This window comes from Vulpes lagopus, chromosome 6 (assembly GCF_018345385.1).
Source record: "Vulpes lagopus strain Blue_001 chromosome 6, ASM1834538v1, whole genome shotgun sequence".
Classification (NCBI taxonomy): domain Eukaryota; kingdom Metazoa; phylum Chordata; class Mammalia; order Carnivora; family Canidae; genus Vulpes; species Vulpes lagopus.
Genome location: NC_054829.1, coordinates 33488679 through 33515872, shown reverse-complemented (window position 1 = coordinate 33515872; position 27194 = coordinate 33488679). Strand labels below are relative to the sequence as shown.

General features: G+C 36.1%; 1 protein-coding gene across 12 annotated transcripts in view; it reads left to right on the top strand.

Moving 5' to 3' along the window:
* FUT8 (fucosyltransferase 8) overlaps positions 1-26240 on the top strand; it is a 287889-nt gene extending 261649 nt beyond the window's left edge. For 11 of the 12 annotated variants that reach the window (XM_041758780.1, XM_041758777.1, XM_041758783.1 and 8 more), the window contains 4 exons: positions 4248-4494; positions 9135-9311; positions 15334-15484; positions 25236-26240. In XM_041758780.1, coding sequence (XP_041614714.1) covers positions 4248-4494; positions 9135-9311; positions 15334-15484; positions 25236-25553 — 893 coding nt within the window. In that variant the 3' untranslated portion in view covers positions 25554-26240. The remainder of the gene's footprint in view (positions 1-4247; positions 4495-9134; positions 9312-15333; positions 15485-25235) is intronic. The other variant, XM_041758788.1, reaches the window with a different exon arrangement.
* Positions 26241-27194: the final 954 nt, after the last annotated feature.

The window sequence follows — 27194 nt, the reverse complement described above, 5'->3', positions numbered from 1 at the left end:
AGTGTTTCTGTCTTATGGCACATGGAATGATAACAGAGTATTGCTTTTAAATGGGGTTGCTATGGATTGAACAGCAGGGAAGAGGGCTTTTCTAGAGATACTTGCCTGCACCTGTAGATATCCTCCCTGTCAAAGAGCTATCTGTGCTATGGGCAGAGAGCTCTAAGTGCACTAACAAGCCTATTGACTCTTCCCTGCCTTTAGCAAAGAGAATGACCTTATAAAACAGAATTAGCAGCAAGAGAAGGTAGTCTTGAAAATAAGTCTCTGAAATAATAATGGTCCTATCAGTTCAAGTTGAACCAGGCAGTCATTCGTGTAATACCTAGGCTAGTTTGCTCTGATGCTCTCCAAATGCATAGTGTTGACTTTTGTGTGACTTATACACATACATAAAACATTCTCTTGCTGGAATGTTGATGCAGTGCTGTTTTTTTTTTTTTTCTTTTCAATACTAAATAAAGTCTTATTAGAATGGCAGGGCACTCCTGATTGATTAAAAGGGAACATACTTAAATGCTTTGAGATATATATATATATATATATTCCAGAAAGCAGAATGTAATAAAAATAATGCAGTAAATACTAGAGTCTGTCTAATCCTGGCCCTTTTATTTAGCTTCATTACCTTTGAGAAATTCACTTAGCTTCTCTAGTTTATTTGTTCTGTAAAATGAGACAATTTAGGTAAATCTGTTTCCCAAACTCTGAACCTACATATTTTAATAAAATAATCTGTAGTAATCTGTATGAAATAATTTCAGTTTCCTTATTGATAAAAGATTAAAATAAACATTGAATTGCATAGTTGAGAAAGTTACTTCTTTTTCAGTCTTTCTGAGCATGTCAGACAAATTCTCAGTTTGGTATCAAGGTATCTTTAATAGTTCTTTAACAATGGATAATTGTTTTAGGGGTGGAGATGGGTAGGAACACGTACTGGGAATCTTCCATTCTTCAAGAGTTCCTATAGAAATTAATTCCATTCCTTCAAGGAGAAAGTACTAAAGTGCTTTTTTGCTCCTTTCTGTCCACCTCATTTCCCTTCTACTTGGAAGGAAAATAGTGTACAACTGGCGAGTTTAGGAGGAGGAACTGAACGTGTGAGGCACAGAGCTTTCTGGCTTCTCTCAGAAGGCATGCTCCTCCTCCTTCCCGTATAGTAGGCCTTGGTTAACAAACTCTGCATAGGGCTGGGTGGGAACTGTTGGAAAACCCATAAGGCCCAAAATCCAAAACAAAAAACTACATTCTCTAGTTCATCCTTATTGGTGATCAAGCTGGTATTTTGATGGCCATTTTATTCTTCTCTCTCATTTTGTTTCAAACTCATAGGAGATGTAAGGAAAAAAAGCAATTATACTCCTTTAACATCACTGATAATCTCCTTTTTTTTTTGTTAAGATTTTATTTATTTACTCATGAGAGACACAGAGAGAGAGGCAGAGACATAGGCAGAGGAAAAAGCAGGCTCCCTGTGGGGAGGCTGAGGTGGAACTGGACCCCGGGATCATGACTTGAGCCAAAGGCAGAAACTCAACCACTAAGCTACCCAGGTGCCCCAGTAATCTCCTTTTTAAATAGAAATCTGGCTTGGGCTCAGAATCCTTCACAGGGAATAGTGTCTATATTGTTTCAATGAAGTTATTTTTCTATTTGCCATCTATAAAATAAATTCATATGTTTTAAAAGTGAATTTTTAAAACTTTAAACAGTACAGATAGTATATGGATATGGTAAAAATTATAACGTTCATTACATTAGTGACTAAAGTTTAGAAAACACTGAACAAGATTATAGATCTGTTCCAAATTTTAATCTTTTTGCTTATGTATGTCAGTAGAATAAAAAATAAATAGGTGGTCAACCAAGTTAAAAAAGGACCTTCTAACATAGCATGTATAATGTTATTTTCATTTATTCTGAAATATATCATTATTGAAGAAGCTAAACTTTATTTTTTGTATAAATGAAAATGATATTGATATGAAAATGATAAATTCTTAATATTTTACTAGGCAGTTGAGTATTGATATCATTTTGATAATAAGTTTTTTGGTGATGGCATTTTGTTTTATTTTGTTTATTTTTCTTTCACTGAAAGTGGTCAGTTCTAGGAGAGGTTTTTGAGCTAGAAATCTTGAGGGTAAGGACCATGTTATCACCATATACTCTGCGTCATGTAGTATTTGACCTATAACAGTGTTCAACAAATATTTGAACAACTGAATAAATGAATGAATGAACAATGAACCAACAAAAGCAAACTAAATTCTCTGTCTTGAAGGTATAGGCATAGTTTTCATTTCTATCTGAAGGCTGTCAGTAGGACTAGCTGTAAGAAAGCTAAGGCCTTGAGGCAATCAGTGTAATACTTATCTAAGTGAAATGCTCTAGTTACACAGAGAATAACCTTGTTAGGAAGAAATCACAAAAGGAAGCCCTTTTAATTTTGCTTTTGTTTATGGTCATATAGAAGAGCTAGATTTTTTCCTTTCTTTTTTTATAAAAAACTGTTTTCGCTTCCTTTATTTCTCTATTATTCATGTACTACATCTCTTATCGTGTCCATGTCAAAGAAGTCATCCCAATTTCCCTTGCCTTAGGGAGATTATTAGAGCTTGATTTAAAATGTAGCTCACTCTTTCCCTATACACCCTTAATTACAGTTTCTCACCTGATAAAGGTACCCACTTTTTTCTTAACTGGTACCCTAGATGAATTGCAATACTGGTGGTAAATTTTTTTATTTCCATTTATTCATGCAACAAATACCATGTTTCAGGGGCTTTGTTCTAAGAATCCTCAAATGAATTTTACATATCAGAGAGAGAGAGAATATTAACCAGACGTTTTTAATTTTTAGTTAGGCCAACTGACTTTCTAATAATCATGCCGTTGGTTTGAGTGATTACTTTCCCAGATCATGTAATTTGCTTTAAGACATTTTGTATATTTGAAAAAAAAAAAAAAAAAAAAAAAAACAGAATTTGAGGACTATGTTCCATTCTAGTGAATACATATTAAATGTATTCTAGGTTTATTCTCTGCAAGTACATTCTTTCTCAAATGGTCCAGTGATTAACTGTGATTCTAATTCATTATACAGATTGACAACATCTTAAGTGGAGTTATTTTGTATGTTCAGGTTAATATTTTCTGTTACTGAAATTTTAATTCAGTACATTTTATATTTGTGAAGTTTCTCTGCCTGGTATCTTTGTGTCTTCTAGTTATTACTATGTGGTCTTCGATATGTAAAGTAAACTCTAAAGTTACTAGCTTATCCCATTTTGGGATGTTCATCTCATTGCATTATAAAATTGATAGAACCATAGTAACATTAATGATATATAGAAGTTGGATTCTGAAGCTAATCATCATCTACAAAAATTAGCATCTAATCTGTTCTAACTTTACATTAATATCCATGTAAACAATCAACATAGATTATATTGATATCATAATTGAAAATACAATGGATAATTTGGCCAAGAAAAAAAAGACTAGAATTATCTCTTTTTTTCTTAAAAGATATAACTGCTTGGCTTATAATTAAAATCTTGAGGTATCTCTAATATCATTGTGCTCTAGCATGAAAGTAATACAAGAGTCATTTGCTATAATGACAATCTAGAAGTTTTGAGAACACTTTATTGTCTAGTTCAAAAACAAAAACAAGGGAATCCCTCAGTGGCTCAGCAGTTTAGCGCCAGCCTTTGGCCCAGGGCGCAATCCTGGAGTCCTGGGATCGAGTCCCACGTCGGGCTCCTGGCATGGAGCCTGCTTCTCCCTCCTCCTGTGTTTCTGCCTCTCTCTCTCTCTCTCTCTCTCTCTATGTCTATCATAAATAAATAAATAAATAAATCTTAAAAAAAAAGTACAAAAAAGCAGAACTTTGCTTCTTTGGCTGTGTTCACTAGCAATATGATTGATTATTCTCTGATTAGATTCTTCGAGTGCTGGATGCATCCTTATCTAGGATATGAGGTATTGATATGGCAGCACGTTATGAACGGGAAAAAAATGCCATGGACTTGAGAGGCAGACCAACCCAAATGTGAAAGTTGCTCTGTCACTTCTGTCCTAGTACCTTGATCAAGTTACTTAAGTGCCTCTGTAAAGTGAGAATTATAATACTGCCTTAGAGTTGCTATGAGGATGAAAGCATCCAGAGTGAGTTCTTCTTAAATAGTAAATGTATGAGGAATCCAGCATGGTGATGACATATTTTGATATTCTTTCAGGTGAAGTAAAGGACAAAAATGTTCAGGTGGTTGAGCTCCCCATTGTAGACAGTCTTCATCCTCGTCCACCATATTTACCCCTGGCTGTACCAGAAGACCTTGCAGATCGGCTTGTACGAGTCCATGGTGATCCTGCAGTGTGGTGGGTGTCCCAGTTTGTCAAATACTTGATCCGCCCACAACCCTGGCTAGAAAAGGAAATAGAAGAGGCTACCAAGAAGCTTGGCTTCAAACATCCAGTTATTGGGTAAGAATCTGATTTGTTCCTCATAAAGTGATATGTAGTAGCAGAGATATGTATACTTCACAATATATTGTAAACTTTATATCATAAAGTTTCATAAATTTTCAGAGCCCCATCCAAAAACAGATGTTCCACAGTTCACCTTAGGTCACAAGGAGATCATTCTTTCTTTGTTCACTTAGAACAGCTAAATCATCATACTTTGTTACCCTCATTCACTTATTTATTCATTCAACAAATATATTAAACTGATGCTTCTAAAATTAGCTATCTCTTCTGGGGAAGCTAGCAAAATTTTATTTTATTGAGAGTATTTTGGATGTTATACATGATTCTTGTCTTACCCTTAACAAGACCATGAGATAAAGCTGTCACATTTATAGCTTTTCTGTTGCTCTTTTTGTTAGGCTTCATTAATTACCACTGGTGATTATTTTGCATTTTTTGATGTTCTGTTTTCTTTTTTTGTCCTGGAAGCTATTTTTGAAAATGAGAGGAGTATATATAATGTAAGATAATGTTAAAATTATTATTTAAATTCTTTCTTGGCCCACTTCTCATATACATATGTGATCATTCTCATGCTTATATTCAGGGAAGATAGATATATCAGGAAATCCTAGGACTGAGAAGAATCCAAAGGAGCATCTTGCTCACAAATATGTGTTCCTGTACACATACATTAAAAAGTTATGTAAAGAGGAATTTTCCTAGGTCCTAGGGCCAGATTTCATACCTTGGGAAAATTGTCTTTGTTTAATGGAAATAATACTATACCTAGACTAAGTGACCTGGGCAGTACCTCTGGCTTTTCCCTAAATCTGGACCAAGTAACTTATTAATGATATTGGGCTTTGATTTTTCCATCTGTAAAATAGTGAAGCTAATACCTAAAAGTGATGTGACAAGGAGTATAAAAGGATTTTAGTTAAGTGAAAAAAAACATACTGTAAAGTATTATTACGTTTCAGAGAGACTGATGCTAAAATAATTCCTGAAAATAGACTTGTAGGCTAGGCGGCTGTGACATTCTGTAGCTTATACCGTTTGTAATAAAGTCAGCTATTGATTAATATTAATACATATGTTGATTCGTTCACTTATTTGCAGAACATTTATTGAATATCTGCTACTGTGGGGGACAGAGATTAATTTTTTTTTAAATAGCTTCTTCTAGCTTACTACAGGCAATTGGAAAAGAGACATATGGCTAACATTATATGGGTAGAATGTGATACATACCCTGTGAATAGTATAAAAGTTTTATGAGAGGTCAGAGAAAGAGAAATGTACTTCCATCTAGATCAGGAAAGTCTTCATAGCTTCAGTGTTTGAACAGGATCTTGAAAGACAACAGTGTAGTAATTAAATTACCAAAATAACTTTATGTTCTCTCATTCATCCTATAACACAGTCCTGTGAAGTGGGTAGAGATAACTATTTTACAGGTAAGGAAACTAAAGGAAGAAAATCTCTCCCCAAAGTTACAAACAAAACCGGGGCTTAGACCATCTTAACTTTGCTTGGAAGCTTTCCTACAGTTTTGTATACCAGAAAGCTATCCTAATTGTCCATGGGCCATCCATCATATTAAGAGTTGGCCAAATATAGAAAATTGAAATACCACAGACAATTAAGTTATTTGTACATTGAGGTGGTGTGCTGTAATGAAAGAGGACACTAAAATTCAAGAATCTGGGGGTACCATCTAACTTCTACCACTAAGAAATAATCTGACTTTGGGCAATGTACTTGATCATTCTGGGTCTTCATTGATTGCCACTCTTCTTTGTTTAAAACTGAAGAAACTAAGGTGATATCTAAGGTTTCTATTCACATGGTACTAAACAATTAGATTTTTGTGTGGACCCAGAATTCATTCATTTATTTATTGTGTTTGGTGCTATTAGAAATAAATAAAATTAGATTATCTGCCCGAGGGCAGCCCAGGTGGCTCAGCAGTTTAGCGCCGCCTTTAGCCCAGGGTGTGATCCTAGAGACCCGGGATCTAGTCCCACGTCAGGCTCCCTGCATGGAGCCTGCTTCTCCCTCTGCTTGTGTCTGTGCCTCTCTCTCTCTCTCTCAATCTCTGTGTCTCTCATGAATAAATAAATACAATCTTAAAAAAAAAAAAAAAAAAGATTCCCTGCCCGGAAAGAGCTTGATATCTAATATAGATAACCCTGGAACAATGCCATGTTAGGACTATTGACCCCCCATACAGTTTAAAATCCATGTATAAATTTTGACTCCTCCCAAACTTAACTACTAATACCCTGATGTTGGCTGGAAACCTTACCAATAGCATAAACAGTCGATTCACATGTATTTTGTATGCTACATGTATTATATACTGTATTCTTACAATAAAGTAAGCTAGAGAAAAGAACGTGCTATTAGAAAATCATAAGGAAGAGAAAATATATTTACAGTATTGAACTGTAAAAAATCTGTATATAAGTGGACCCACATAGTTCACACCCATGTTGTTGAAGGGGCAACTGTTGTGAAAGTCAGGCAAGTACACAAAGAACTTTAACTTTTGTGATGACTAGGTTGAATATATGTGAGAGAAACCAGCTTCCCTTTGCCTTATGTTGTCTTTTTGTTCGCTGATAATGTCTTCAGAGGCATCAGTTTCCTTAACTCTCTAATGAAAGACTTACATTACATTAAAATGACTTCAAATATCCTTCACAGGCCTAACGTTCTGATCCTTCCATAAAGACTCCATTATGCTCCTCTCTAATTTCAGGGGTATTTGGAGAATTGAGAAAATTGATTGGTAGTACTCTGCCACTACCTCTGCTTCTTCGTCCGTCATTACAGCTTTTGTTTGTTTTTGTTTTTATTTTCATTTTCATATCTCCCACCCCACATCTTCCCTTGGGTCTTAGTCTACATATGTAGAGAAGCTACTGATCCCTTATTTATTTGTTTGTTTGTTTATTTATTTTTAAATATTTTATTTATTTGAGAGAGCGTTTGTGAGCACGTGTGTGTGGGAACAGGGCAGAGGCAGAGGGAGAAACAGACCTCCCTGCTGAGCAGGAGGCCCCAAATCAGAGCTCTATCCCAGGACCCTGAGATCATGGCCTGAGCCACCCAGGCACCCTCGATCCCTATTTTAAATGTTAGAGCTAAAGAAAGTGTATGGTGAAACCAGAGTATAGTGCTTCTTCTCATGAAGCTTTTCATTGAAATTCAGTGCAATTGTTCTTTCTGGCCCACTTCATCTCGAAGGAGCACAGTGAATAATTCCAATTTCCTGAGAGAAGCAGTGATTAAGAATGATGTGGGAAGGGCAGCCCTGGTGGCACAGCGGTTTAGCGCCACCTGCAGCCCAGGGCGTGATCCTGGAGACCCTGGATCGAGTCCCAGGTCAGGCTGTCTGTATGATGCCTGCTTCTCTCTCTGCCTGTGTCTCTGCCTCTCTCTCTCTGTCTCTATGAATAAATAAATAAAATCTTAAAAAAAAAATAATGATGTGGGAAGAAAGAATGATAGGTATTCATATGATGGTATTCACATCTGGAACTTAGTCTGGAATGCAAAGGAAATAATACCTATAAAGACAACAGATTAACTACCATGAGAATAGACACCGCCCCTCCCCGCTCCAGATTCACAAAAAAAGCCAGCTTTTGGCTTGACCTAAGGCATGCCCATGTTTTATAATCTAAGGGGAAACAAATCTACTTTTTTTTTCCTACTTTTGAATAGTGGTTTGGTAATTTGGTAGGGAGGGATGCAGAAGGGTAAATTAAAGGAGAGCTTTAATTTATGAAAATAAACTCTGACCATTATTATTTTCATTTATAATCACTTCGAAAGCACTAAAATGGGAGGAGAGTACTTTGGAAGTCAACACATTATTTAGTGCAGAACAGTGTAAATCTTTGTTCCCAATTTTATGGTTTTAGGGCTTTTTAAAAATAGGACAGATGAGATCAATATCTGCTTGTGTTTGATAGAGTGAAAAACAGCGAAAGAAAATTCATTATGCATACAACAAAAGGGCTAGAACATCTCCATGAACTTAAAATAGTAAGAATTCTTAAAAGATTTACCTGCCTTGATTGTGGTATAGGAAGAATCCATGCAGGTCTGTGTTTTCCTCAGACAGCTTTAAATTCTACAAGCTGGCAGTTAGAGTAACTATCCAGGGTATCATGAAGAACAAGAAAAATTGGTACCAAAATGTTGCAAAAAATATATTTAATATTCTGTAATAACAGCTGTGAATCTTGGTGTTATTTGTTGTCAAAAATCTTAAAAAGTTGCATCCAGTTTTTTCTGGAAGGCTGGTTGGTATTTTGCTGCGTATATGGAATATAAAACTCTGGAATCTTCATTTTTTCTACCATTATTCTTAGATATACCAATTACTTTCTTTATAAGAAAGCATTCTTCAAAAGCTTATTTTCTAATTCTCCTTGTATTGTGTTAACATGCACATATATTTAGAATATATGTATTTGAATTTTTAATATTTTATTTTTTCTAATGGCAAAACTGAAAGAGAAATTGGCTTAAAATGTCTGTGATGCCACCATAAATAAAGGTATAAAATTCAGTATTAAAAGCACCAAGTGGATCAGAACATTGTCAGCAGAATCTGACTTTCTCCTTCTGCCCCCCAGAGTCCATGTCAGACGCACAGACAAAGTAGGAACAGAAGCAGCTTTCCATCCCATTGAGGAATACATGGTACACGTTGAAGAACATTTTCAGCTTCTCGCTCGAAGAATGCAAGTGGATAAAAGAAGAGTGTATTTGGCTACGGATGACCCTTCTTTATTAAAGGAGGCAAAAACAAAGTGAGTTAGATGAACACTAGTGATTCTAGACTGGGATTCTTTTCGGTTGAAAGGAATCTTTAATTCCCATGACTTGTGATTCTTATTATATAATATTACTACTGATTATTGGGAGTTTTTAAAATTCAAACAACTGTGTACTTGGGTGACTATTAATATAATCAAAACATATTTGAGGTGCCAGCAAAGTATATATTTCATTCTGAAGTCTCTTCCCTTGGTGTGTGGGCAGCTGCCATCTTGCTATGTACTCCCATGGCCTCTTTGAGAGCAAGCTTTCTGGTGTCTCTTCCTATCAGGGCATTAATTCCATCACAAGGGGCCCATTCTCATGCCCCCATTTAATCCTAATCATCTCCCAAAGGCCTCATCTCCAAATACTATCACATTGGGAGTTACAGCTCAAAAATAGGAATTCTAGGGGGACACATTCAGTCCACAACACTAACCAACTGTATAGGACTACTAGCAATAAAACACACCAAGTGCTTACCTTTTTGCTCTTACTATCTTCACTAGAAATTACGGGCAAGTGAAACATATGTAAAATATAAATTTTCATTTCATAAATATTTCTGGAACCTGGAAATTAAAGAAAAGCAAAGAATCAGAAGATGAGTTTTATAAGTGGAGGAATAAGAACTGCTAGTATGTATTGAACAGTAATCATTATGGAGCATACCTATATTTTAGGCATTGTGTGAGATACTTGGTATTCCATGATACACAAGATCCTCTGCTCTCAAGGAATTCCTAATCTAGTGGGAGAACAATTACTCTACAGTTACTGTAGAGTAGCTACTATAGAGTTTTAACATAGGGTATTCAAAAAACACATAAAGCTCACTGATCCCAATTGGGAATTTATCACAGGATCTGAGTGAACCTAGAATTGGCCTTTACTTACTATTAATAAAAGATGTATTAAATGTGTGAAAGTAGGGAATGAAGGAGAAGAATCTGTAGTCTTAGCTTTGCTCATACACCATTTACTCCAGAAATCATCCCTAAATCCCTAAGTGTCCTTCTGCTCTGACTTAGTGTTTAGCACTTGCTTACCTCTGTCTCCCTCACTGGATTATAAGCACCTTAGACACAGTACCTACCTAGCTCAGTGCCCAATAATTATTAAATTATGTTTATTTCAATCCCATCAGCTTGAAAACATTTTATTCACTGCTAATCATTTAAGCTATTTGTTTAATTAATTTTCTTGGTAATTTTTTATGTCACAAATAGGACTTGGGCAGAAAAACAAATTTAAAGTGAAGACTGTAATGCAAATGTTTATTCAAATCACTGGGTAATAATTTAAATCCTATTTCTCCCTTTAAGAATTCAAATTAACCTGATATAAATTGCGTTTTTTAAGGCTCCCTCTATCAAGTATTCTCTCTCACACACACACACTTTCACTGTCTTGCACACACATACACACAAAGGACCATGAAATTCATCAGCCAAGTATAAGCCAAGTTATATGCTTATAGTTAGGGATTAAATGAATATTTGGGCATAAAACACAATTCAAAATTTTCACAAATACTTTTCCAGTTTGATATCCAGACCTATTAGATAGAAACAAATTAGAAATAGTTCACCATACTCCTTCATTTTAAAATACCAGACTGAATTTGTAGCTTGTTCGAAAAACGAAATTAAAATATTAATTTTATCTACTCTTATACTTGTTCTTGAAGCATCACAAGGTTTTTTCCTGTTTTTCTTTTTTCCCTGACTAGCAAAATAACTCATGCTCATTAGAAAATATGGAAGTTGATAAGTATATAGGCAAGGAAAAAATACTACCCACAACCTATTACTCAGTGGTAACAATTACTTAAATGTTGACATATTCCCTTTAGTCATTTATATAGTTACCCATTTTAGTAGTTGATCATATTCTATATAATTTGAACTCTTTTTTACTTAATACAGCAATGGATCCATTTTCTCAGGTCCCTAAAAAAATTATTATCTTAAATGTCCCTTTTTAATGACTACATATCTTCTGCAATTGCTTACTTGCTCATTTTCCCAATATTCTAGTTAGGTTATTTCCTTAAGCTAGACTTCTGGATTTGGAAATATTTAGGTAAAAAGATATGAACATCTATCTTACAACTTTGATCCATAGTGCCCCATGATATTTTTATAGCAAGCAACTTTTATAGTACTGTTGACAGCAGTATCTACTAAGATTGTAGGAATAGTAAAACTTGAATTTCCTTTCTGTGGTCAGTAACTCAGTAACTTACAGTAAAGAGCCAGTAACTCTTCTCCACAGTAGTCCAGAAGGCAGGTTTTTTTCATATCCTGTTATAAATGTAGTAGCAGCATTTTATGCATTGTTTTTCCTCTTTGGAAATCCTTTAATTTTAATTTTCTGAGTCTTTGTTTTTTAAGATTTATTTATTTATTTATTTATTTATTTATTTATTTATTTATTTATTTTATTTGAGAGAGTACAAGCAGGGGGGCGGGGGGGAGGGAGGGCGGGATAGAGAGAATCTCAAGCAGGCTCTGAACTGAGATCATGACCTGAGCCAAAACTAAGAGGCAGATGCTTACCAACTGCAACCACCTAGGCACCTCAATTTTATAAGTCATTTTGAAAATTTTCCCAGGAACTTAAATGCTATTTCTCTCCTTCAGTATTTTACCTAGATGTTTTTCTGCTCTGAATTAACTCTGCTTTAGACCTGTCAGGATTCGTTTTGATACCTAAGCAAACCATAAAACCTCTGTCATTGTTTTAGGTGACCAAAAACATGAGTTAGTCTCTCATCAAGGTATATAGTATCCAGGATGATTATGAGACTTTTGTGCTTCAAGAGGGTGAAGTGCTGAAGAAGTAAATGATGCATAGGATTCACACAGAGAAGAATCCATTTTCTGGGTAGCTTATCTTTTCTAAAAGTGGTCAAGATTAGCTTTATATATTCGGCTTTTGTGTGAAAATGAGTAGATAATGCTTTGCTACTTGGTATTACATCTCAGGTTTCTTTAGATTAAGACTGAGTTCATCTCTGAGATTTTCACACCTGTTTCCCACTGATTATGGCAGCCATTGAAAATGTGTAGATGTCTCTCTTAGGCAGATCACTGTTAGAGAGTTTAAATTGCAGAATCATTGGCCAAGAAGTAAGAACTCTTAAAGTTGTCTATCCAATATCATATTCTAAGATGTGGAGATTGGGAACAGGGGTGAAATAGGAGAAGAAACAAGTCTTTAAAAATCTCTTAGAATATATATTTATGTACTTAGTTTGCTTTTTATCAAAAATGCTGGATGAGCACTCCTAAAATTTAGTTTCATTTAAATGAACGGAGGCAAGAAAAATTTGTTTAGAAGTTTTTGTAAAGTGTTTGCCCTACGAAAAAAAGACTCAGCAATAACGAGTGATGAATTTTTTCAATGTTTTATTGAACTATAATATGCTACACACAGTTACAGGGCACTAGAAATACAAAGAGAAATAAAAAGATAATATGTGGCTTCTTATTTAAAGGAGTATCCAACTGGTAGGCATATACATGTAACAAGTTATTGCAGTATAGTTAGATGAATGCCCTGTAGGAGTTTTATACCAGGTACAGTGAAATCATGAAGAGGAGTATCTCCCTCAGTCTGGAGAAAGACTTCAGAAAAGACAATGTGTTGTTAGTTTATAACTTTAAGTTAGCCCTTTGTGAGTGATGCAAAAATAAATTTTTATAAGGTAGAAGAAGAAAAAAATATATTTTATCGTTGCTAATCTCTACAATGTCACAGTAAAAGGAATCCTCTGCTGACATACTTGTGGGCAGAAGACAAAGAAGTATGTTTGTGCAGAAATTTCCATGCTTATAATTGGAGATGCAAAGTCTCCCTTTTCCATTATTTACATTGTTTCTGTTTGTTTGTTTGTTTTTCCAAACTCAGGTATCCTTCATCAAGCAGTCTCAGATAAGGCCTGTGGAACTTAAGAGTTCTTTTGGTTTGGTTCCAGGGAGGGGTCTTTAAATTAGGAAGGGCATTAATGTTAGTGTCACTTCTCAGTAAAAAGATCACTCTTTTCTTTTCACTGAGCACGCAAACCACACTGACAGAGTTAGTCTTTATTCAAGTATAAAACCTGTGTTTTAATGATTCGCTCTGTCCTCTGTCCTCCAGCCTTTTCATACTTATTTGTTGCTGTTTCTGCCCCATGCCTGGGTATGCAGCTTCACAAGAATCACATTAAAAGTCTTTTTGGTTGTTTTCTTTTTAAAATAAATGTGACATTTCCTTTGTCTCCCTAATTTGGGGCTTAGGAGGGGAAAATGTCAAAAATAATGAGGCCGAATGGATCTGAGCACTGAATACCAGTCTGAAACAGTGCTCTGAGACTTTGCCATCCCAGTCATTATTAGAGGCAATGAGAGAAAGCTCCTCGGTGGCTGTGAAATGAAGAGAATCTGAAGCAGCTGTTAGGGAATTAGGACAAAGTCCCAGACATGGGTAGCACTCACTTATTCATGTATTTACCTACTCAGCATTGCGTGGGGCACTAGGTGTTGTGAGGCAAAGAAAAATCAAGTCTAGTCCCAAACTTAGGAGAATACTGTGTGGGAGACAGACATGTAAACAGACTCCTAATGGTTCAGGGTTTACAGATAGGCACTTTTACCCTCTCACCAGATATTAATATATTCTCTGTTATATTCCCAATTCTTTTCTAGTTACTAAGAATAATACAGTGAACAAAGCAGATGAAATGCCTCTTTATATAGCTTACATTCCAGCTAGGGATGGTGGAGGTGGGGAATGGATACAGGCAGTAAATAACAGTCAAAATATGTATTATGTCAGATGATAAAAAAAGTCATGAAATTAAGTAAGTAAAAAAGATAGAAATTTCTGAAGTCCTCACTAATAAGACTTTATTACAGCAGAGATCTAAAGGAAGTAAGGAATAAAACCAGGTGGACATCTACAAAAGAATGTTTAACAATCACAGCTAATATGTAATGAGCATTTACTACATACATGTCAGATGCTCTCCTAACCACTTTACTTTGCTTATGTATTTAATTCCTACAGAATTATGTAAAACAGGTACAGTTATTATCCAATTTTTGTATGATTCCCTAAGTTTTCAACTCAACTCTAAAGATTTATGCACTAAGAAAATTTATTCACTGTATACTAGAGTATAATTAAACCTCTTAATTCACAGTAGAATCATTTGAACATATGGTGGACTTTTTAAAGATATCTTGTTTTAATACTTTTAAACACATATCCTATCTCAAGACTATTGAAATATTACTTGGTGGACATCTGTAAAGAATTTGCTTTCATATATTTATTAGACTGATTTTCTTTTTTTTTTTTAAAGATTTTTATTTATTCATGAGAGACAGAGAGAGGCAGAGACATAGGCAGAGGGAGAAGCAGGCTCCGTGCAGGGAGCCTGACATGGGACTCAATCCCCGGTCTCCAGGATCACACCCTAGGCTGAAGGTGGTGCTAAACCGCTGAGCCACCCAGGCTGCCCTAGACTGATTTTCCATTACTGCTGTTGGCTAAGACAGTGTTTTGAGGATGGGGTTTAGGGGAAACCAGTCTGAATTATCTCAAATTCTAGGTTAAAAATGTAAATGAAATTTAACCGTGATATTTCTATTCTAAGGGAAAAGTTTAGTGACCAAATGAGAAAGCAGTTTAAAAAACCTCTTTGTCACTCATTACAAAAAAAATAAGGAACCTTCAACTCCTATGAATTGAGAAAGGACATTTTGATGCATGTATTGTGCATATTATGTGACATGCCAATAACATGTAATATTTAGGACATTCCAGAATGGTTTCTACTCCACTGACAGATTCAAAGATGCTTCATCGAATCTATTAAATACCACAATTAAAGCTCTACTTACTATTAAAAAGAAGAACTTTGGTCAAAGGAGCAGGTCTACTTCCTGGTGGTAAGATACTAACTCCTGATAGAATATTGTGATTTCAGTGACTATGTACAAATTTATTTCTTTTTTATAGGTACCCCACTTATGAATTTATTAGTGATAACTCTATCTCTTGGTCAGCTGGACTACACAATCGATACACAGAAAATTCACTTCGGGGTGTGATCCTGGATATACACTTTCTCTCCCAGGCAGACTTCCTAGTGTGTACTTTTTCATCCCAGGTAAGCGATAGTAGGGCATGTTTAAATAGCCAGTATTTTTTTTTTTTTTTTTTGGTCATGTTGAGCTCAGGAAGTTCTTAGGAGGGGTGTGTGTGTATACATATCTGTATCTGTGTCTGTGTTTAATGTTCAGGTGCAATTTTCCTAATATTTGGGCATGATCTCTTTTGTGAAAGAATAGGAAGATTCCATACCTCCTCCCAAAAAGTTAGGTATTCAAGTATAGTTGCTTACAAGCAATTGTTCACAGCATTTAACCAAATAGCAAGTAAAAAAGCTTACTTATTAATACTTTGTGAATTTTCAGGGGTACCTGGGTGGCTTAGTCAGTTAAGCTTCTGACTCTTGGTTTCAGCTCAGGTCATGATCTCAGGGTCATGAGATCGAGCCCCATGTAGGGCTCAGTGCAAGGTCTATGCAGAATTCTCTCTCCTGGGACGCCCAGGTGGCTCAGCGGTTGAGCTCTTGCCTTTCAAGCCCAGGGTGTGATCCTGGAGTCCTCGGATCGAGTCCCACATCGGGCTCCCTGCATGGAGCCTGCTTCTCCCGCTGCCTGTGTCCCTGCCTCTCTCTCTCTCTCTCATGAATAAAAAAAGAAAAAAAAAAAAAGATTTCCTTTAAAAAAAAAAAAAAAAAGAATTCTCTCTCCTCTTCCTTTGCCCCTCCCCCTGCTGGCTCTCCCTCTCTCTCCTTTAAAAATAAATAAATAAAATCTTTTAAAAAAATATTTCCTGATTTTGCCATCACTATGCAACCAGAATCCATCCACTCCTACACATTGATGCACTGATGCTGAGAGAATTAAATGCTGAGCATTGTGTCTCACTTGATTACTTTATAGAAAATAAAGTATAAATATAATTCTTTTTCAAGTCCTATTACATTTCTACCAAGCAAAAAACTATACATTAAATTTAAGCAATACCATATTACAATCATTCTTTGAGTTTAATTGTTGCAGATAATTGTATATTATGGGCTTGGTGTATTTGTTTCTATGAGTGGTCCAATCAGCCTTGTATACACAATGGAATATCAGCATAGAAATATTTATTGTTGGCTTTATTCTGACCTCATTTATGTGCATATTATTGGTTAGTTCATTCAACAATCTGTTAAATGACTGTTTGTGCTCAGAATTATATTAGGTGCAGAGAGGATTTCCAGGGAGATTGAAGATACAGATCTTACCCTGGCCCAGAATCTAGTGAGCAAAATACTCACGTGAAGTAACTGGAGAGTAATTACCAAGAAATATAGATCATGTAAGATAAATTTTTTCCTAAATGCCTAGAAGAAGCAGAGAAAAGGAAATGTGAAAAGGAAGGCTGCACCATTTTCATGAGAATATACTTCAGAGAATATAAAGAAATGGACTTTTTTTATTTTGTGACAATGTACATTGTCACAATGGGATGGTAATATTATTATAAAGATACCTACCTCAGCAAAGGCTATGAGTTTCTTCAATATGGAATGAGAACTTCCTACCCAGAACAGAAGTCACATAGCAACAATCCTAGTCAGAACAGAAAATTTCCTTGGCCTTCCAAGTTCCCATGAAGGGATCCACTGCTGATGTTTTCTTCCTAACTGGGATAAGGATCCTCTCTTTGAGAAGCTCCCTTTTCTATTCTCATAGTGGGTAGATGGGAGGAATCACAACTTTTTCTCTCTCAACTGAGAATCTGGCTATATGCCCACCTGATCAACAGGTACAAATGACTAGTAACAACCTCCACACATTTTTGAATGCTTATTGTTTGAATGAATGAATCAGAGTCATTTTCCTAGATATGCCACCTTCTTTGTAGGTCTAGATGTTAGGCCTGTCTAAAGTCTATTCCTATAGTCCAGGGTTTCTCAGCCTAGGCATTTTTAGAATTATAGGCAGGTACTTTGTTGTGAGATGCTGTCCTGTGCATTATAGGGTACTCAGCAGCTCCCCTGGCCAGTAGCACCCCACCTCAAGTTGTGACAACTGAAAATGTCTTCAGATACTGCCAAATATCCCACAGCAGTGGGGAGGACAAAATCGCCTTTGTTGAGAATCACTGCTGTAGCCATAAAGCTTGAAAGTTAAATAAATATATACATGTCTAAACATTTAGCAGCCTTACATGTAGGCAGACACTGAGACTTACAGGGATGTTCTCTATTTTGCTTTCCTTTTTCCAGCCCTCCTTAATAATACCATTAGGTTTATTCTAGAAAGAAAATCCTTTTTTATTTTTTTCTTTTCAAGGATGTGCTATAGAATTTTTGATTCTTATAACCTCATGACTCTAATTTTGATCCAGAAATCAGGAATTCTGTTACTTTATGGTAGTAGAAATCTGTACAAGCTTGAGGGGCATATTGTTCATACTACTTTGTTCTATTTTGTGCATAATATCAACCTCAGCATGTTTTCCATACGTCAGGGTCAGAGAATTCATTCATATGAAGAAAGAGTGGTGCTGAGAGGATGTTTTATCTCCAAAGGAATGAGATTTATGCTTATATATTATATTATTCCTAAAAACTCTTGATAAGTCAAAGTTCATCCAAAATAACTTTTGTTCATTTGAACAAAGCAAAACTCAAACTAATATCTTGTATTCCAAAGTAGACTTGAATACCTCAAAAAATTTTATGTGAGAGTTCAGAATAAAAGTTTAACAGTAAAAATACCTTATATTTATATATTGAATGGCAGTTTGCTAAATGTGATCACTGCCATTATCACATACCTTTCTTGATGACTATCAGCTGTAGCATTTGAAATTTTGAAATAATTCCACATTCACTTATAAATCTCTGGGTTTGCTCATACTCCAGCATTTTTTGCAAATATTTTTAGAAAAAATATGGGTTTAGTACAGTTCAGTATTTTTGCACTATGAATGAAATTGGTTGCTTGATTGTAGAGGTTCTCTTGCCATAAACCCAAATTTGGAATTGTTTGAAATTTCCCTAAAAATGTCTCATCATCATCACCATGGAGTTTGAGAAAAAGATACTGATAACATCAAAATGCCAAGCCACTGACTCCTACGCAGAGAACTAGAATGAAGTAACATGGACTCTAGAATCAGAATGGGTTTAAATCTAACTTTGGGGATGCCTCGGTGGCTCTGTAGTTGAGCATCTGCCTTCAGCTTAGAACATGATCCCAGGGTCCCGGGATCGAGTTCCATATCTGGCTCCCTTTAAGGAGCCTGCTTCTCCCTGTACTTCTCCCTCTGCCTATGTCTCTGCCTCTCTCTGTGTGTCTCTCATGAATAAATAAATAAAATCTTAAAAATAAATAAATCTAACTTTGACCACTTAGTATCTGGGTGGCAGTTGAACAAATTAGCTTATCACTGACCATTTCTTCCCTGCCTGTAAAACAGTAGTAGCACCTACTACATACAGTTACTATGATGATTAAAAGTTATATGTAAACTACTGAAAATAGTACTTAACAATATATTAAATATAATGTTAGCTGCTATTGTTATTTATAAAGGGAAAAGTATAGGAATACCTTTGTGTGTTACAGAGATTCTACAGTAGTTACTTTAGCAACCTTTTTTCACATGGCCCTATTTCAGACCATACACTCTCATGTTTTAGGAGGAACATGAAACATGCTATTATTCAAGGACTCTGTTACTCCTGCTTGTGGTCATGGGTAATGCTTAGGTTCTACTGAACAATTATGTATATTGAACAGGTATAACAATTCTTTGTTAAGAAGAGAAGCCAGTGAGGCCTCAGTGGCTCAGTGGTTGAGTGTCTGCCTTCAGCACAAGGCATGATCCCAGGGTCCTGGATCAAGTTCTGCATCAGGCTCCCACAGGGAACCTGCTTCTCTTTTTGCCTATGTTTCTGTCTCTGTCTTTCATGAATAAATAAATAAGATATTTTTTAAAAAGGAGAGAGAGAGAAGCCAGAGGGTGCATGGGTGGCTCTGTCAGTTAAGCATCTGAGTCTTCATTTCTGCTCAGGTCATGATCTCAGGATCATCAGATCAAGCCCCATGTTGGGCTCCACACTCAGAGTCTGCTTGGGATCCTCTCCCGCTCCCTTTGTCCCTCCCCTGGCTCACACTCTCTCTCTCATTCTCTCTCTCTCTCTAAAATAAATAAATCTTTTTTTAAACAAGAAAGAAGAGTAGCCAGTAGCATTAGGCATTTTAATTTCTCTGTGCCAATATATCTCCTCACTTCTATTTTATTTAGTTTACTGAAAGACAACAGCACCATATAATATAAATTTTCAGAAACAAAAGCTCTTCATTCCCAAAGGGTAAATGATGAGTAACAGTATTTGCTTTAGCAAATGAAAGTAAAATTGTGTATTTTTTGACTTTTAGGGAAATTAATCTGCAGATGTTCCTATATATGCCATAGGCATGTTGGGAAATAGAAGAAGACTAAGTGTTACATCCAGAAGGGGGACAAAAAAATAAAACATTGAGAACCAAATCTCAGCCCAGAATAAAACATGGCTCAAAACATGGCTCTCAAACTTTCCTTGATGATAATATCATATTCAAAGATATTATTAGAAAGTGACAAAGAGTTTTTAGTATCTTCTTCATAATGCTTTGACAACCCTGCAGTTTTGTATCCTGTGTCCTATCCTTTGGGAACTATTACACTGTAAGACAATAGTGAGAAAGAGCTTATCTGTTGACCATGAGCTATTATAGGCAATACTGGAAGGATGAAATGCCATGCCAGAAGGAAAAATGCAAGACTTAATTGACATTTGAGAAACTGCAGACACGAATATCATGGCACCTTAATCAGGATTCCTCATAACGTTTTGGATCCATCCCCCTCAATCTCAGGACTTCTGATTTTTCTTGGTTTTATATCCATAACTGAGATCTGGGAATTCTCTCCTCTTAAGTGAAAAGGTTTTTTTAAGCCAATAATAAAAACTTTAATATTGTTACTGTTGTTGCTCTTAGTTTTCTGAATCCCTTCATCAGAGCTGTTTCTCAAAGCCAAGTTTGTCCTAAAAGCCTCATAAATCGAAGAGAACAATCCTCAGGATTTAATCTGAAAATTAGAGGCAATATAAACATTTTCCGAAAACATCAAGTAGGTTTTGAAAGCTATGCAATCACATTCCAAACTATTCTACCAGGTATTTAATCTTGCTCTATGTTACTGGAAGTTGCCTATATCCAAAGCATCTACTTTGTCATTTAGTTTCCTATTTAATAAAACCGTCTTAAATAAGAAACACAGAAATTATAGATGGTGAAATAACAGCAATTATTCAATTGTACTTAGTTGTAGATGGGCAAAATATCAGAAAGGTTTTTTTTTTTAATATTATCAAGTTTTGGAATCAGTTTTTATTATCCTGGAATCTGATTTGCATAAATTGTTGTAGCTGCTCACTTTAAAAGCTTTGGATTATCAGCATTTTTAAAGCAGCTATCAACATTGTTCCGTAGTTTTAACCATTGAAATCACAAAACTACTTTTTTCCCTTGTGACACTTTTTCACACTTAATACAACATTCTAGTGGCACTCTTTGTTGTCTAGTTCCAAATCCACACACAACATACCTGGCCTCATTACACTCTGAATCAGATTTTGGAAAGCCCGAAGGGAACAACCATATACTACATTCATTTTATTCTAGACAAATGACTTTGGATAGGAATTTCCATTGAGGGAAGGCCCACGAAACAATAGTGGATACTATTCTCCTGTTGAATAGCAGAACAAAGTAGTTTACAGGAAAAGTGTATACATCTCTCACCATCACCCAAGGAGACAAGAACCTACTTCCAAATTTTCACACTAGGAGATCCTCCTGGCCCCATCTATTTTGACAAAAAAAAAAAAAAAAAAAAAAAAAAACAAGATCCCATCTGCTCTGAGAAGGCTTTGAGGTTCATGTAAACTCAGCTGGTTGCTCCTCAGGGATAAAATTCAGGTTCATGGACCTTCCTCTCCTTTTAAACTTTTTTTTTTTTAAAAATACAGTTGCATCGTGTTTTTATCCTTTAGCAACATTTTTGCTCTTACCCATCCTGTGTGCTTAGTGGTGTTCTAAATGATATACTGACATGCAATAAATGAAATAAAACTTACTACATACAGTCAACCACAGCTTTCAACCAAAGGGTTTGCCTCTCTCAGTCATGAGATTTGTCCAGCATCAAAAACTGAGTATTGGGCATCCCTGGGTTTGGCACCTGCCTTTGACCCAGGGCGCGATCCTGGAGTCCTGGGATTGAGTCCCGCGTCAGGCTCCTGGCATGGAGCCTGCTTCTCCCTCTGCCTGTGTCTCTCCACTCCACCCTCCGCCCCCCGTCTATCATGAATAAATAAATAAAATCTTAAAAAAAAAAAACTGAGTATTGATATTAGCTGAAAGCCTTCATTTACCTGCCACACAGTTTGAATTGGTAAAGCCCAAAGAGAAAGCCTAGTTAAATGCAAACATTAATACTATAGTCATCTTTATAGCCCTTTGCAGTAAATTGCTCCATGGTACTACTAAGAATGTTATATGTGGATCTTAGGGATTAAATATCACTCATGGACCTGCATCTCCACTGCTAGGCTGATATCATGCATGAAGCAGTATTCATTCAACAGGTACTTTCTGAGCACCTACTATGTGACAGGCACAGTATTAGGTACTTATCCTAAGACATTTTAGTGTGGTAGAGAGCCAGAAAGAGTTCTACCATTTACTAGCTCATTTCCCCCCCCCCAACTTTTTTTTTAATTAATCTTTCTGGGGCTTGTTTCTCCAGTTATAAAATATGGATAATAGCAGCAACCACCTCATAGTGTTATCATTATAATGAGAAGAATATAGGGCCTCATATTGGCCCACCTCAGTCTTTGAAATTTCTACCCTTTGTTTTTCTTTGGCTTAAGAAAATACATATGTTATTAACCCACTAACACTTCAACAACTATGGATACCAAACTATAAACTGATTATTAGGATTATCCTACAAAAGAAAGCAGTCCCTAAGGGTGTGAGACTGAAGGCAATGTTTTTATGAGGGTGAGACACTTAATAGTAGAGAGGAGGAAATATGTCAGGGCTCATTGCCACAATGTGGTCATGTCAAGGGCAATGCAAGCTCCTGCATTCCTGGCTAGAAATAATTGAAGAGTGGGTTAAAGGGCCCTGAAAAAACAAAACTGTCTAGTTTGCCCAAGGCTTGCCTCGGCCTTATGTTTTATCTTTCTGGTGTTACAATCCAAATATGGAGGGACACCTGGGTGACTCAGCAGTTGAGCAGACATCTGCCTTTGGCTCCATGCGTGATCTGGAGTCCCAGGATCGAGTCCCCATATTGGGCTTCGTGCATGGAGCCTGCTTCTCTCTCTGTGTCCCTGCTTCTCCCTCTACCTGTGTCTCTGCCTCTCTCTCTCTCTCTCTGTGTCTCTCATGAATAAATAAATAAAATCTTAAAAAAAAAAATCCAAATAATGGAGACCAGGCTCTGCAAGAGAAATATACTTAGGAGTTAACAAGATTCACAAACTGCCCAGGTTCAAAACCAGAATCTACCACTTAATAATAATTACAACCTTGGGCAAAATTTTAACTGACCTTTGACCTCTGTGAAATGAGGAAATAGAATTTTATGGGGCTACTTGAATATTAAGTAAATTAATAGAGATATTAAATAAATAATACCTAAAACAATGACAGCAAAAACTCAGAAAATGCTAGCCTCTATTCTTTGCTATTTTTGAAGCTGCTTTGTTTTATTTAGTTTCTTCCTTTGTAGAGTCTCCACTTGATTTTGCTTGCCCCCCTGTGGACCTTCAGCTGACTTTGGAGTTCCCATTCCAAATCTTTTCGACCCTCATTTTGTTATAGTCTCAGTATTCTATCAGTGATCTCAATTGTACCATGACATTCTAGCATCTCCAGTGTGAAATTAGTCTGTTGATAGAGTAGCAAACTTGCAAGCAAAGTCACTGCCTTGATTTTATGATGTTGAAATTCTAGCACTAGAATTTGGGCAGATGACTTGCTCTCCTTGTATTTTAGTCCATATTTGCAAAATTTTAAATATTTTTAAAGTCTCATCTGCAAAGTATGTATAGCATTTGAAAAGCACCCCTGCAGTTCCTGAAATTCAGATACTTTAAGAAGTTAAAGTGGGGCTTAACCTAATCAGATTTCATTTGCTCATAATAGTTAAGAATGAGCATCTTCATTTAGATTTGATCTCATAAATATCAGAGTTTTAAAAGACTGCTGAGTAATCCTAAATTGCTCCGCTGAGCAGGTTAACAATTACTATTAGTAGTTTCATTTTAAATAAATGCAAAAGTATTGGCATAGAGACAAAGCTTCATTAACTGAGACAACCACTACTGGAGATTTGGGAAAATTTGACTTGAGTTCTCTGTTCACATTGAATTATAATGGAAGAATTTTATTTTTATAATGGAAGAATTTTCTTTTTTTTTTTTTTTTAAGATTTTATTTACCCATTCATGAAAGACACAGAGAGAGAGAGAGGCAGAGACACAGGCAGAGGGAGAAGCAGGCTCCATGCAGGGAGCCTGATGTGGGCCTTGATCCCGGGTCTCCAGGATCATGCTCTGGGCCAAAGGCAGGTGCTAAACCACTGAGCTACCCAGGCTGCCCATAGTGGAAGAATTTTTTTAAGCAAAGTGACAGTATTCTCTCTTCTGTCTTCACCTATTCTTAGAAAAAGCTAATGAACCCCATTTATAAAGAATATATTTATTAATTGCTTAAAATGTTATACCCCCATGAAAATAGTAATAGTTTAACTTTATCACCAAGCATCAGGCTCAATGTACAAAGCTCAGATTGTGGTATTTTAGCAGCCCTCCAGTGGGCATGTAGGTATTCTTTGGACAGAGGAATCTTTTTTTTTTAAAGACCTTATTTATTCATGAGAAACACACAGAGGCAGAGACATAGGCAGAGGAAGAAGTAAGTTCCCTGTGAGGAGCCTGATGTGGGACTTGATCCTACGGCCCTAGGACCACAACTTGAGCCAAAGGCAGACACTCAACCACTGAGCCACCCAGGTGCCCCTGGACAGAGGAATCTTTTAAGTAGCTTTAAATGCATCAGGTAGAAGCATCTTCAGCAAAGGCTAGTCCATCTTTTTCAGTTCTAGAATGTTAATATCTACTTAGTGCTCTTAAAACTCTTTAGAACAGAAATGATATGTTTTAGCTCACTTACCAAGGCTAGTTGATTGTCACAAATTACCTGAATTTCTATTGAAAAGAGTTCTGAGATCAAATCCAACCTAGCAGAAAAGAGTATGGGATTGATTGAGACTGAATGAGGAGAAAGGAGCAGCAACATTTGTATAAAGTATTTATGATCTTCATGCTCAACCTTAAATTCTTTAAAGACACAAACTGGGTCTTACTCATTTTTTTGTCACCAGTACCCAACACGAGGTATACTGTGTGACTCTTATTAAATGTTCATTAAAATTAACTGATCCATATTCTTAAAGTACTTGCATTAGATATGTTTTTTACTCTCAGAGAACTTATAGTAATCTAGTATGTTTAAAAAAAAAAAGATACAAGCACAAAGATGAAGAATGATTTGTATTGTAATTGAGAGCAAATCAACTGAAAACCTGTGACTAGAATCTACCACTTCTCAACTTGTCAGTCCTAGTCCTGGTCTGGTTCTAGTCTGTTTGGCCAAGGGCCTTCAGGTTGCTATGCAGGAGATTTTATGTATAATAACACATTTTTTTTTTCATTCTTTCCCAAGGTCTGTCGAGTTGCTTACGAAATCATGCAAACACTTCATCCTGATGCTTCTGCAAACTTCCATTCTTTGGATGACATCTACTATTTTGGGGGCCAAAATGCCCACAACCAGATTGCTATTTATCCTCACCAACCTCGAACTGCAGATGAAATCCCCATGGAACCTGGAGATATCATTGGTGTGGCTGGAAATCATTGGGATGGCTATTCTAAAGGTGTCAACAGGAAACTGGGAAGGACGGGCCTATATCCCTCCTACAAAGTCCGAGAGAAGATAGAAACGGTCAAGTACCCCACATATCCTGAGGCTGAGAAATAAAGTTTCAATGGAAAAGAAGGACAGCTAAACTCAGTTCAAACCATTTGAGCCAAACAGTAGATGAAGAAGGCCCTGACTTTACAACATATGGTGAAATGAGTAGACAACTTCAAGCACCAGGTGCAGCTGGAAATAACAGATGCTTCACTCTTTGGAATTACTCTTTAACTCTTTAAGGGCTACAATGCCCTTAAACTCATGCACAGTCCAATAATGTACTCACATATAACATACAAACAGGTTGTTTTCTACTTTGCCCCTTCTTTCAAGATTATGTCCCCATGAAACAAACACTGCCACATTGTGTAATTTAAGTGACACAGACATTTTGTGTGAGACTTCAAACATGGTGCCTATATCTGAGAGACCTACGTGACCTAATGAGAAGACACAAATAGCTCCCTACTGTGGGGAGGTTGATTCTTAGCCAGTGGTGCTATTGTAACCACTGAATTCACTCCAGTCAGCAGATTCAGAATGAGAATGGATGTTTTTGTCTGGATTTTTTTTTTAAGTAATTACATCAGTTCATCCACTTCATCATTAATAAGTGAAAGATACATCAAAAAATAAAATATTCACACTCCATTAGGAACTTTTGTAAAACAATGCCATGAACAGATCTTTAGTACTCAATGTTTCTGGACATTCTCTTTGATAACAAAAAATAAATTTTAAAAAGAGGAATTTTGTAAAGTTTTTGGAATTTTCCATCATTGGATGATGTTGTGGTCAGCTTTATAGAAAAACTATGATAAAAGGAGGAGTTTTCTAGTTTTTCTGCTTAATTTTTTTTTTCTATTTCTGATTGCTTAGGTCGAAGATTAGTCCATTTTAACACTGAAAACTGAATTTAGTTGATACGCATTACAAAATTGCTAAGAATACTCTTTGCACACTTTTATTTTCTTATTTGGGGCATTGCTTATTTTTTTAATTGAATTAAATAATCACACTTCTTGTCCCAGAGGAACTGTCAGCTCCATTTCCAAAACAAACAATTTCAGGCTTGTTGGTAACCTTTCTTATTGTGGCTACTGTCACTTTTTGTGAGTTGAGCCCTGTTTTATCCAGGAACCAAGATGTGCCCTTTCCTATCATGTCCTAGTTTTGAGCATACCAAGAAATTTGGGGGTTGAGAAGCTGGCTCTGTTTCTTAAGTACATATCTCACAGTATGTAGAATTTGCTGAACAAAGGAGAGTGGAACCACTGTGAGACCCAAGATGGACTTGGGTTTACCTCTTCCAAATATTACTTTTAGTAATTCTATGAGAGAATCAATTCAGAAGATAAGACTTTGATACTCTCTATGCTTTTTCTCTCTAAACATCACTTTTCTCCTTGTAGAAACACTTCCTATTTTCAGTAGCCTGATCCTTTAGATGCATGGCAAGAATATTTCATAGCATGTGTTCTAGCTTCTGAAAGAAGAATTTGATCCAGTAAGAACCAGTGGCGGGCCTGGTGTTGAATACCAGGAATGCCAAACAGAAAAGCTTTATCTTTCACATCCTCACTAAATGAAAATACCTGTACGTAAAATCTCCCCACCAATCTTCCCTGAATTCTTTCTACCTCTCTGGTCAAGTCTCCCAAAGAACAAAAACTAATTACCTAGTGTTAGCCAGCAATTTACAAT